At 40.5% G+C, this 13,588-nt stretch overlaps 1 protein-coding gene across 4 annotated transcripts in view; it reads left to right on the top strand.

Moving 5' to 3' along the window:
• The first annotated feature begins 160 nt into the window (after positions 1–160).
• Positions 161–13,588, top strand: part of tbc1d4 (TBC1 domain family, member 4) — a 37,421-nt gene continuing 23,993 nt past the window's right edge. For 3 of the 4 annotated variants that reach the window (XM_078939851.1, XM_004081564.5, XM_011489310.4), the window contains exons 1-4: positions 161–1,099; positions 11,433–11,561; positions 11,642–11,873; positions 13,032–13,276. In XM_078939851.1, the coding sequence (XP_078795977.1) occupies positions 614–1,099; positions 11,433–11,561; positions 11,642–11,873; positions 13,032–13,276 (1,092 nt within the window). In that variant the 5' untranslated portion in view covers positions 161–613. The remainder of the gene's footprint in view (positions 1,100–11,432; positions 11,562–11,641; positions 11,874–13,031; positions 13,277–13,588) is intronic. The other variant, XM_078939852.1, reaches the window with a different exon arrangement.

Raw genomic sequence — 13,588 nt, 5'->3', positions numbered from 1 at the left:
TCACTTACCATCCATCAGTCTCCGGAGGGGGGCGGAGCTCCACGCTGAGCGCTCTCCGCCCGCTCGTCAGGCACAACATGGGGATGGCTGGGCGGACTGTCAGCGCGCACGGGGCGCTCCGCCTCCAAAGGCGTTGACGAAGAAAGGATCCCACATAAAAAACTTTATTTCAAGACAAAAACAGGAATCAGAGCAAATGTCTCCTATTTCGTCAGACCAAACAGATAAATGAGCTCCTAACGCGTTACGCGCTTCGGCCGTGAATGCGTAAATGCGCTTCGGAGAAAGAAACGAGCCGCGCGTTAAAGGAACCCGATGTCTTTGGGCCACTTGTGTCTACACAGGGACCATTCAGAGCCACGTTTTAGCAGGCGGCAACCTTGCACAACAAGACATCAGCCTACAGTGTGGCAGACTGCCTCTGCAGGCGGAGGAGCAGGAAAGGAAACAGGGCTGTCATCCATGGCCTTCAGCAGATCCCCTCTAAATCACTAAGAGAACAGTATTGTTTATTGTTATTTAGATTTTAACATTTTTGTTCATTTTTCAGTTTATTTTGTTGAAAGTTGCAGCAGGTTTAGGGGGATCCCATGCACATGTCAGATCGCTGTGGATGTCCACATGGAAAGTTAACAACAAACGCGCAACCGAGAGCTTCGTGAAAGAGAGTCCCTATTGTTGTCCAACCCGTTTTAGGATAGAAGTCTGCTTGACCGACATGGAGACCCGCGACGAAACAGCGGGGAAGTCGTTCGCGCTGACGTACGTGGGCTGGTGCACGCTGGACAGGCGAACCACCCTGCCCATGCTGCCGTGGCTGGTGGCCGAGATCCGCCGGAGGAGCGAGAAGGGCGGCTTCGGCCCCGTCATGCAGCCCAGAGAAGTTCAGCTGCTGCTCCACTCGCCGTTCATCCGCTGCGTCCCGTCCAGCAGCAACTGCTCGTCCGTTTTCATCTTCGAACACAAGGCGCAGCTCATCGCGCGCTTCATCCACAACAGCAATGACCTCTCCTACTTTGCGTACCTGCTGCGCGGCCAACCGGACAACCCGGAGTCCGAGATGTCCTGTCACGTCTTCAAGGCCTTCGACCCCAACCAGGTAGGCCTGCATCACACAGGGGGAGGAGATGGTTCTCCACAACAATTCTGAGTATAGGCTGTGTAAGTTTAGTTCAACTCTTTTTTTATGTGTAAATCTTTAAAGTGACCTATCATCCAATCATTTTTAGTTAATAAAACTCATAAATCCTTTAAGACATAAATGTTTTCACCTATTGGATTACTTTTCATTAATTAATATTTTTAGTGAAGACAATTGTTTTTTTTAGGGCAGTTAGTGTTTGGGTCACAGGTTTGATGTTAAACTGAGCATTGTGAATATTCCTCCACAGTTCCTGAAGGTCAACACAGCCAGAAAACACGTGCACCTTCTTACATAGCTGTGCACGCACGTGCATGTGTGTATGTGTGTGTGTGCACGGCTATTCTTACAAGGACATTACTCTGAGTTCCATTCATTTGTTGTAACTATGGCCACTTGGCCTGAATTTTTAACCCCAACCTCCACTGATATCTCTGCACAAAGACACACATTTCTTTTTACTTCCCACTCTTCAAACTATGGCTGTGTCCGAAATTCCTTCACTTCTTAGTGCTGTCCAAATCTGCAATTCCAAAACCCAGTGCTCGAGACATTTCCCAGAAAATCTCTGCGGAAAACCATAGATAGTCACTAGGTGAATATACACCATATTTGATCAATTTTCCATGTGAAAAAAGTATTTTTAAGTTATTTTTTATGAACCATCCAATTTTTCAACACAGTGGATGCATAAATAGTCTTTGTTTTTACTTTGGAAAAGCAGTGTTTTGTCATATTTGGCATTTAAACAACAAATAAAGTAGTGAGTGTGGTGTCTGAATTGCTTTTAAAATCCAGGGCGCTAGAGAGCCTTGCACTAGATAGTTTTTTGTGTTTAGAAAAGTTTCTCTCAAGCACAAACCTCTCTCAGTGTGAACTCAATGTTAACAGATTCCATGACACTTTCCACAAAATGTCATCACTCTGAGTCCAACACAAGAAGGCAAATTAACACATATTTTAATACTTTAAAATTAGGCATTGAGTTAGCCACAGGGGTCTGGGTCTCCCTGTGCCAGTCCCCAGCCCAGACAAAATAGGATGGGCACTGCGCCTGCACAATATATTGCAATTTTATCGTTATTGCAAGATCCAGCAGTGCAATATGCATATCGCAAAACATGGTGAAAACTGCAATAAATGGTTTCCTTAAATGTGCTAAAACAATCTTATGGCAGCTTGAAGTATTTAATGAATTAAATAAATCCATTTATGCATTTGACCAATCAGATGCACCCCTTCACGTTGTTGACCAATCGGATGGAGCCCTTTTATGTTAGATGTTCGCCTCCAATGTAGACGAGGGTCATTTGGAGTATTATTTTTAAACTGTTTCAGTGAAATGGAAATAATGTTTTTGGTTGTTTTGCTATTTGTTCATATGCCGCAAGTTATATCGTCATCGCAGTATTCATCATTAATATCGCAGACGCAAGTTTTCCTCATACCGTGCAGCCATAGCATCCGGTGTAAATCTCCGCCAAACCACCTGTGAAAATCAGTGAAAGCTGATTGGCTGTGGCGAAAGGTGACCAACACAATGATGAATTGCGTTAAAGAACGTTACAGTCCCAGTCACCCATATGGTTTGATAACCACCAGGAGCATTGTGGGGTTCATTGTCTTTGCCCAAGGACGCTTGAGCAAGGCGGTGAACATATGGGCAGGCAAGGTGGGACTCAAACCTGCAATCTTCTGATCAGAAGTGGACTGCTCTACCTTCTGCATCACGGCCACCCAGAATTAATAATGATATCCATCCATTTAGGAGTTGTTTTTCTTACTTTTTGAAGTCCAAAAACATTTTGGCTGCATACATCAACAAGTTTTTTGTACTGTTAGCTTGTTCACCATTTGTGGTTGTCTCCAAAGACCACACTTTCCTTCCCTCCTTATCCCTCATTTTAAAATGAAATTGAAGCCAGATCTGTACACCTGCTAACCAAAAGGTGGCCTATTACACAAAGTGGTTCACCTTTCAGTGTATCCCTTCAGGGGTTGCCACAGAGAATCAGCTTTCACAAAGGTAGTTTGGTACAGCTTTCTTCCTGCCCAACACTGGATGAGGCTCATCAAGCCCCTTGGGAATCAAACCCTGATTTCTCGTGTGCCAGTCCAGCTATCCAATCGCTCAGCATATCACATAAAGTAGTCAGTCCCCATTTACAATAATGTGAAACGCTTATGTTATTTAATAATTATTAACAGAGTAATTTGGCTCCAATAACTTTCAGAAATATTCAAGCCTGTGGGCCTTATTTTTAAATGCATAAGATATGAAGGGTAAATTAGGCTAAAATGGGATGCTTTTTTTTGTTTGATTTAATTTGATTGACAGCTCATTGTCAAATATTTAGCTCTAGACTTGCTTTATCCATCTGACAGCAGGTGTAATTTGCTCTTCTTTTGCCTTGTATTTCTACAGAAGTTCCAGATTATTTCTGGAGTGTTTTGTATCTTTTCTTGCATCGGTTTTCGTTCTTATAAAGTGTAACAAAAGCCAGACATCAGCAGCTGGTACATTAAACCATCACCTTGATATCCGTCTGTTGTTTGTATTTTAAGTTATTCAAAAAATAGATTGCAGAAGCTTCGTGTCACTGTGCTCTACTTTGACCCAGTGATCCCTCTGCAGTGGAGAGGGGTCACTGGGTCAAAGTAGAGCTAAAAAAAGTTTGTGCTAAAACGGTCTTGACAGAACAGTTGTTATTATACCAGAAATGGTGCTTGTATTAAAAGTAGACCCCCAAAAACGACTAAACCAACGTCTTAAATCGTCTTTTTGTTGTTGTTTGTTCTGCATTCACTTTCACTTCACAGTTGGTGTCCTTAAAATGATAATAGAAAAGTGAAATCTTGATCCTCAATAAAAACCATGTTGCCCTTTCAAAACACAGCCCATGAAGTGAGACTGCACAGTGGGAAGATTTAATGTAAATAGAAGGTTGCTGCAAAACAGGTTTCCCATGCGTTCATTTCAAGTTTTCTACTCTGTAGATGACTTTTTGCCCTGCAGATTCAAGTTTCACAGGTGTGCCAGCTCATTTTTAAGCATAAACCAGTCAAATCATGTCCAGACATCAGGCATGGATCCATTAAGAGTCAGTAATCCCTCACTATGAAGTCTTGCTTTGTTTTAATGATGCCTGTTTTTTTTAGAAACGCTGTTAAAAATGATCCGGTGTTGACATTAGACGAATCATATTTGAAGCTATTTTGTACTTTTTGGAGTCTTCTCGTTCTGTTATATCATGGTTGATGTGAATGCATGGAAAGAAACAACATACATTCCACTTAACTGTATAGTTTAAGGGTTCTGGCTCTGTCAGATGTTTAAAGTAAAACATTTTTTTATCTTGAACAAACAGAAGCACAGACAAAAACATGACTTAAGAACTGGTTTGGCAGCCAGAAACCACTAAAAGGAGAAACACATGGAACACAGGGATTATTCCACAAGTGTGTCACGTACAACACTCTGCTGTTAAGATGTCATCACTGACAGAGGTGTGTGTTGTTTTGAAGGCACGCTGTTGGCATGTTTGAAAATCTTCTGCTTGTGTCAACAAAGTTATAAAAAAAACCTGCTAAATACTGTTTTGTACTTTTACACGAGAGGCTTCTGTCAGTTTTAGTTTATGATGTGACCTGAGTTGACCCTGTTATTTAAAACTTAAAGGAGAAGTCGTAGTAAGTCATTAGATGACGTTAAAGCCTAAAAAGGGCTGTCACTGATTTTCTAGGATTAGTTAACGTTTGATTGATTTAAAAGAAACACTTTTCCATTTTGGAAAAAAAAACAGTCAGGTTGCACTGAGAAGGCTTGAAGGGGTTCGGCGCTTACAATCAAGTCTGACCTCTTTGACTTGAAATGCAACTTCAAGCGCTCTATTTAGTAAGAGTTATTTCTACCAGTGTTGTAAAGTTTAAGGTTAACAAGCTGCATTTAACATTTTCTCCAAATTAATCAAATACAGAAAAGAGTTTCCGTTAAAAAGCCGCCATTCGGAGTTTAACCTTTGACCTCCTTAGAGTTTCTGGTAGCTGCAGATGTAAATAGAACATTTTTTAGTTGTTTTGAAATATGCAATCTGAGCATGTGCAGAAACCTCTTATTTTTTAACCTTTGCTATGACTCAGAACGAGGCCACAGTGGACTATTTTACTCTGAGCTCTAAGCCAAGTGGGATCAAGTGTATCCATTATTTTTGTTTCCCTCTTTTGTATTGTTCAGTTTATGATACAAGACCAAGTATTTTCTGCCCACCAGTTTCACAAAAATGTGCCAATCTTGCTGTGTCACATTAAAAACCCTCTCAGACGACTAATGTTAGTGGTTGAGTCAACGGACCAACATTTCCTGGTAACCAGAAAACCACAGTTGGATACCAAGGCAAGAATACTGACCCTGATATTTTTTTTTAATAAATGTTTTCTTTTGGGGTTTGCTTTTTTCTTATAACTTATTTTTTCAATGCTTGGTAATCTTTTCCTCTGACATTGATTCAACGATGCTCTCTGTCACTGTAATGGTTGTTACTATTGTTGTCATAGTCATTGCTGACACATTTTTTTGCAATGCAAAGTTTTTTTAAGAAAAGAAAATCATGTTTTAGTGATGGGAAGCAGAGCTGCAGTTATGTAGTGTAATCACCTAGCTCATCTTACAATGGTATTAGGACTTTTGTGTTTTTTAAAGAAACATGAACTTTGTCCTATAAAGTAGGCAAGTCTTGCGTTTATATGCCTTAGCCAATGCCCTTTCGAGTGAATATGGGCTGTCTGAGAGCAAAAAAAGGGGCAAATTTGGACAGGACACGCAGGTGACCTGCAGGAAATATTAAACCATTCAGTGAGGGCAAAAATGTTCATGCACCATTTTTTCTACGGGCATTCTGGGGGCGACAAGTCATAGCAAACATTTAAAGAAGTAGGGGTAAGTAAGGGTGAAGTAGGTCAGACGCAGGCAAGTCATACAAACTTTTCATTTTTCTCAAAAACCCCCAATCTTAGTTATTTTTATACAACTGAGTCATTCTGTTTGTTTATAAATCACCATTGATATAAAAAGCACATTTTCTGACTACTTAATACTTCAGAGTGGGGCAAGAAAAGTATTTGTTGGTCACAGATTGTACAAACTGTCCAACCTAAAAAGATGAAAGAGGCCTGTAATGTTTAAACTGTGAAAGATAAAATGTAAAAAAAAAAAAAGAAATTATTTTGGAGCAGAGAAAAGTGTTTATGTTCCACAAACAAAGAAGAATTTTGCTCCTCACAGACCTGTTTCTACGTTCTTCTATCCTCTACTTGTTATCTGTATTAATGTGTCCTGTTTAAAAGGGTTATCTGTATAACATACCTGTCCACATCCTTAAAGTCCCCCTCCGATGAAAATCACGTTTTTATTTTAGTTTTTGACATGTACGTGTGGCATTTTTCTTATGAAAGAGAACAAATGTAATAAAAGTCATTTCATTTCGGAGTATTTTTCCTTTTAAATCCCTATCAATCAAACTGTTGCAAAGACGCTCGGTTTGAATTAATGAGCTGTTGTGATGTCACAACAGCCAAGCTCCTTGATCTGCCCTGTCCAGCGTGCACAAGCTCAGGTGCATGACAAGAGAAGATGGCACGCTGTTAAATTCTCCCCATGCATTTTAGGTGCGTCCAGGGCTGGATTTTGTTGTTGGCCGCACGTATTTACACTTAAAGTTAAAGTCCCATAAGCTGTTGGGTGAAATGTCTTCTTCGCATTTGTGTTCTCTCTCTGACCGAGTTTGAAGGCTTGCTGTCCCGGATTAGCCAGAGAGGGTAACAACAAAAACAAGAAAAAAACCAGGGGACCTTTTTTATTATTGCCTCGATGAAAATAAGAAAAATATCATAAAGTTGAGGAGGTCAGGGCAGGCTGTTTTTTTTACCCCGCGGTTGGTCTCTGTCTGGCCACCAGCTCGCCTCCCGGGAGCTTGCATAGTGATCGTGTTGGCCCTGCTACAGACTGTCCAGGGTGTACCCGTGATTAGGTTCAGACCGGTACCAAATTGTGCAGCTGAAATCATGTTGCTGCCAGACCTCCCACGCAATTTGCGCCGCAGGACCTCAGATCCCATCTGTAACATTGACTTAAAATTGAAATTCGCCGCCTCTGCCGCGCGAACCGCGTTCTGTGTGAACAGATCTTAACCCGTAATCCTAACCTTAAACCTTCCTCTTGGTCCGTGCGGCCTGGAAAAAAGCTCAGCACTGGCCATATTTCAAAAATTACGTGCGAATAGTAACTTTTTTTCTGGCATTTCATTGTATTTGCTGTGCAAGGTAATTCAACAATCTGCATGTGCAAGCTTCAAATCAGTTCTGACCACAGCCAGTGCTGCTTCCTGGTGCAATGTAGCCTAAATTATAATGTAATTCAAAGCAATTTTCATGAGCTCAATAAAGCTGTTTTTCGTGTGTAAATTTTATTAAACAGCAGGTTCTGGTACAAACTGTCGTTTTGTCATTCCACACATTGTTCAAAAAGTGTAGATTAGGAACCAAAAATATCTCACTTTTCACCATTTCTTAATGCTAAAGATAAAGTTTTGAGAATAGAGACTCTGTCAGTCATAGTCATTTGTGCTGGGGCTACCCAGCCCCAATGGCCATGCCTATTTATAGGAGATTTTGTAAACAGAGGCTTCGGATAAACATGAAATACGGCTTTTTAAGACAATTGGGTTGTAGGATTTAATCATAATTAAAACACCACTGGGAACATTTTTATTTGAAAAAAAAACTTGTCATAGGGGGACTTTAAACAGTTACATTGCAAGAGCTGTCAAAGGACACCAGAGACAAGATTGTAGACCTGAACCAGACTGGGATGGACCAAGCTACAATAAACAAGCAGCTTCATGAGAAAAAAAATCAACTGTTGGAGCAATTATTAGAAAATGGAAAAAATACAAGATCACTGACAATCTCCATTCACCTGGCCCTCCAAGAAATATCTCACCTGGTGGAGAACAAATGATCCTTAGAAGAAAACAGCCCAGAGCTATTCAGAGGAACTGGTCAATGACCTTAAGAGAGCTGGGACCACAGGAACAAAGTTTACCATAGTAACACACAACATTGTCATGGATTCAAATCCTGCTGAACACCAAAGGTCCCCCCTGCTTAAGCCAGCACATGTCCAGGCCTGTCCAAAGCTCTTCAGAAACCATCTGGATGATCCAGAGGAGGACTGGGAGAGTGGCATGTGGTCAGATTAGACCAAAATGGAACTCTTCAGAATAAACGCCAGTCGTCATATTGGAGGTGGTGAAATGCTGAGTTACAACACCACCACTCTATGTGAAGCATAGAGGTGGGAGCATCATGCTTTGGGACAGCTTTTCTGCAAAAGAGATAGGACGACTGATTTGTATAACAGAAAGGAGGAAAGGGGAATGTATTGTGAGATTTTGGAAAAAAAATCCTTCTTCCATGGATGAGAGTATCAGTGACTTGCATTTGTACCAAGACCTCAGTGGTTACTTGGTGGACGTACCACTGACTCCCGTCATTTGTTGTTTTTGTCTGTCTTTTACTGAAAGCTTCACCTCAGGAACCAGAACTTTGCTACCTCGTTTGAACAAACTTAAAGACCCTAAAATCACTTTTGTTGCATTTCTACTGTTTACAGCTTATTTAGAGGGAAAAAACGTGGTCTATCTTGTATTTTGTTTTTTTTCTTGAACACCATGTAACTTTTAACTACACATGTAGCTTAATCTTTTCTCGCCCTGTGTTTTCACAATCACTGGCCCAACAGCAGATGGTTTTAAGCTAATGGGTTGCTTGCTACTTATGGTTAATGGTGCAGACGGCCAGCTGCTGTGTGATCTAATTTTATTATGGCCTGTTGTAGGGAGGTAGGATGTTTGTAACCCTTATGCAGAGAGGTGCTCAAGGCTCTCTCTGCTCAGAGCACAAGCCTAATGTTTGCTAAGCTTTAAAGCTGAGCTCAACTGTTGACACCCAGTACCACTGAGTTCACACTCAGGGCCTTTTGATAAATCCACACGCTGTTGAGTGAAAGTGAAATCAGCAGTACCAGCATTTTTAATGAGGTGTGATATGTTTAAAGGAGACTCCCAGTCAAGTTACGTTTCTGTTTTCCCATGAAGAAAAGTTGATAAGTTGATAAAAAGTGATTAATCAAACAAAATGGTGCTAGGGTGTCACCTTTCTTGAAGATCAGACAGCAGTTCCTTAAAATGGCTGTCACTTTTTATCCATGGTGACCAGACAGAGCAGCTGTGATTGTCAGTCAGCAGGCCTTTTTCAATTATCTTGACCTAACTGTGCCAACAATGTTAGCCGGAACAGGTCTGCTTTTCCCACAGAGGCCTCTAGCTTGATTTCTGTTCATTTTATACACCTTTGATGAGCCAGGAAAAAATAGTTTCAACCTCTAGAAACTCTGAAAGGATCCCTAAAAATAAGTCTACAAGCAGCTGGAAAATCAGTTACGTTTATTGTTGTGCATCATGCACCTGCCGCCTGCACCATCTACGTTCAACCATGAATCAATACAGCTTTCTTTCTCCTCTCAGGCACGGCTAATCCACTGACAGGCCAGTTGTTTAGAGAATGTGGCCACGGCAGCTATAAACCAGACATGTTTGTCTCTCATGTTTGCTCTGGATTCCATTTGTTGGAAGCTTATTTCATTCACAATCATTCCCATCCTGTTTTCTTTCCTTTATTGTTAAGCTGTCATTGTAGCCACACATCTGAGGTTACATAACACCCCTTTCCAGTTTTCTCCTCCAACACAGTCACAAACATTTTTACATGTTTTGCAAAGTTCATGCAACAGAATACTGCTTTTTATTTTGAATTTTAAATGTTATCACCCTTTGGATTTAGGTTCATTTTTGTCTAGGAAGCAGCAATGGGGAAAGCGTTTAAAAGGATTACACAATATTCTTTAAAAAAAATATATAGTTCCTGCCAGAGTGTTCAGATAACCTTTTCTTAAATGCTTTAGGGAAAACCCATACAGCTACAACCCATGTTTAGGTACCCATCTTTATTTTTTATATTTAAAGTCCTATTTCTATCATCTTTTGATCTATAACAAAAGTGTTCCCATTGGTCTTTTAATCATGATTATGCCGTTTTTTTGGGCCCAAATCAAAAACCTGTGTCAGTTTCAAGGACATAGTTTCTGCAGAGTGGCAGTAGTTCATTAGAAATTTGCCTCTGAGTTGTGGGCGAAAATGTTAGTGCGGAGTAAGCCTGGCCACACTTCCCATCATCCATCTGTCCCGCTAGCTCACAGTCTCTCACACCCTTAACCTAACATGAGTGGTGCAACAAACATGTCGAGCAATATTGGAGATATCCAGCTGTGCAGATGCCACGTCAGATGAGGAAAGCAAAGACGTACATGGATCTAGTCGTCTACAAGTGGACGCATGATTGATTTTTAGCTTAAGTTTCTTTATGAATATCCTCCATCATCAGAAAAATGCCTCAAGAACATGTTAAAAACACCAAAAACATGACTTTTATTGGAGTTAGTCTTCAAACATGTCATGTTTAGTTTGAAATCTTTCCATCTTAAAAGTGGCAGAGACTTTGAGAAACCAACCAAGGTCTTAAGAGTTTCTAATACGTTGACAAGATCTTGCAACTTTGGTAACATTTCTGGCAGAAAGTGATGATTTTTACACCAAATCATTTGAAGGAGCTTATATTGTAAAGTGCTACAGAGACCAAGTTACTTCATATTTTCAGGAATTTTCTTTTTAAAAGTGTCCTTCCATCATTAGCTTTTTTTAAACAAGTGTTATGTTTATTTTTGTACATATCTAAGAATCAGTGCTGTCAAAGCAGAGGCTTTTCCTTAACTGCTTAATCACACAAAACAGTGAAGTCATAACACGTTGACCTTCAAGGCTCTGATTTCTTCCAGTTCTTTGTCTGTCCTTAATGCCTGAAGGTGCAGGTATTCTTCAGCTCCCTGTCTTCTTCTGATAACAATGTACGGTTTTGTTTGCCTATATTTGATTAGAAATTCATCAAAGGGAAACTATAGTTGATTTGATACTCATGATAGGTTTGATTGGGCTTTCTGGAAGTGTCAGTGGATCGTGGCATCAGTGATAATGCAGAATGTGTCCCTCTTGTGACTGGAATTGTGTGTTTTTGTGTCCTTTGCTGAATTTATTTGTTATTAGTTGACTGAGCCTCAGTTTGTCTTCAACTCCTGGTTTAAAAATGTCTCATAACCCTGCATTTCCTGTGTTTGCGCCAGGTTCCAGAGGTTATCAGCAGCATCCGACAGGTGTCAAAATCAGCCCTTAAGGAAGACACGAAGCCCAAACAGGAAACCGAAGAGGCGTTCTACAATTCGCAGAAGTTTGAAGTGCTGTACTGTGGCAAGGTAAACGTTATCCCGCTTCAACAGATCAAATGATTTTATCCAGCAAAGTCTTTAAATCAATGGGTTCTAATCAAACAAAGGTCACAGTTGGTCACAAGAAGGCTCCATCCTCCCTCATTGACGACTGCATCGACAAGTTCCGTCAGCTAGAGACTGAGCGAAAGCGCCTTCGGCTGCTCAACGGTCAGCGAGGCTCCACAGAGAGCGCACCTGTGGATTTTCTCATGGGGGAAGAAGGGGATCCCTTATCCTCTGTCCTGAACAAGAATATGGAGGAGTGTGATGGTCTTGGAATGGAGGACATCAGTGTAGGTAGGAGTGAAGCTGATGATCGAGCGTTTTGGACGTAAAACCCTTGTGCTATCTTGTGGGGTCCTGGTGACCCCACCCTTACATTTATGTGTTATCCCTACCATGACAAAGGTGGATAAAGGTGGAAAGATTTCATGTAATCCATGGACACCAGTGTAGTTCACTAATCATTGAAGAAAAAAGATTCAGCGCACTGTCTAGTGGGGCACGTTAACATTGGGAGTGGGGTCAATTGGACCCCACAAGATAGCACAAGGGTTAGGATGAGGCTACATACTTTTAATAAGGCATCTGATTGGTCAGTTTATAACTTGAATAACTAGAACTTCCGAAAAAAATAAGATAAAAATAGGATTATCAAGAACATGTTAACAAAAGATATTCAAGCAAGAATGGTTACTCTGACAAATAAGTTGACTGAGTAAGAGCTGTTTATTTCTCTAAAAGGCTACGGAATTTTGGCCTCTTGAAGCCAGTAGGTACTTCCTGTTTGGAACACAGTCCAGTTCTCAAATACAGCCAATGTATTCTGCTGAGAGGAGTTTAAAAGTTTATGGTGAACTAACAGATTGGCTAAAGGTCCCCTTTCAACCAGTTTCAAATGAGATTTGGTCTGTCATTTTATTTTAATGATAACTTTTTATTTAGGTTTGAGGTTTTGAATTATGTCAAACTTGAGGTAAAGTGCAGCCCTTAAAATGACCTAAAAATGCACATCCTAGGGCAACAAAAATGTTTCAGCGCGAAGTTTTAAAATACATTTAGAAAAAAATAGGATAAAATACTAAATAACAAGCTAAATACACATAAGAAACATATGCCTGAGGCATTGTGTACTCTTGAGTGATAGCACTAATTAATTGATATTTGGCATTATTTTATTGGTGATATCAACGTTCTCATTTTAAACGGTGATTTTATTTTCAAATTTTCTATTTTCAGGTGGTTAGTGTCAGAAATCTTTTATACTTTTTATTAAACACTTCCATTTATTGCATGTTCACCACCATTTGAAATAAACAATTCAATACTCTTACGAAATTTAATTTCAAAGTTTCAGACCCTGTGACGACAGTCTCAGCCGTATTCAGAATACTTCATTCATATTTTAGAGCTTTATAAAGGGTCTTTTGTATCTTTCTGTATCTTTTTGTCCAGGTAAGAGCTTGTCCATTAGTTCCAGTCAGAGCAGCCTGCGGGGAGCCTTCCCAGAGTGCATCCTGGAAGACTCCGGGTTTGAGGAGCCGCAGGAGTTTCGCACGCGCTGCAGCAGTCTGGCAGGAAGTCTTCAGAGGAAGCCGGGGGAAGCTGGAATTATGGGGCCGACGCGTCGCAGACACTCCAGCGCTCCAAACAACGTCCAGCCCTCTGATTCAGACAAGAATCGAACAATGCTCTTTCAGGTTGGAAAAGAACGTTAATAAAGCAGCTTCTTACATTTGGATTTCAGATGATTGTTGACAAATTTCATTCATGCATTAATAGTTCTTTTTGACTCGATTTACATTGCCACTTTTCATCAGAAATTGAAGAAGTCTTCATGGATGGGCGGGGAAATACCTTAAATAAGGGGTCTGCAATCTGAGGCTGTGGAGCCAAATGGGGCTTATTTACCCGTCCATTGAGGCTCTCTGGTTAACGAAAAAATACAAATGTTTCATTTTTAAAAAGAATGTATTTTTTGGACTAAACAACACATCAAGCAAAACAAAACA

Source organism: Oryzias latipes, chromosome 21, assembly GCF_053564925.1.
Source record: "Oryzias latipes strain Hd-rR chromosome 21, Olatipes_Hd-rR_3.1".
Classification (NCBI taxonomy): Eukaryota; Metazoa; Chordata; class Actinopteri; order Beloniformes; family Adrianichthyidae; genus Oryzias; species Oryzias latipes.
The sequence above is the reverse complement of the archived record's forward strand: the minus strand, read 5'-3'. Positions and strand labels throughout refer to the sequence as shown.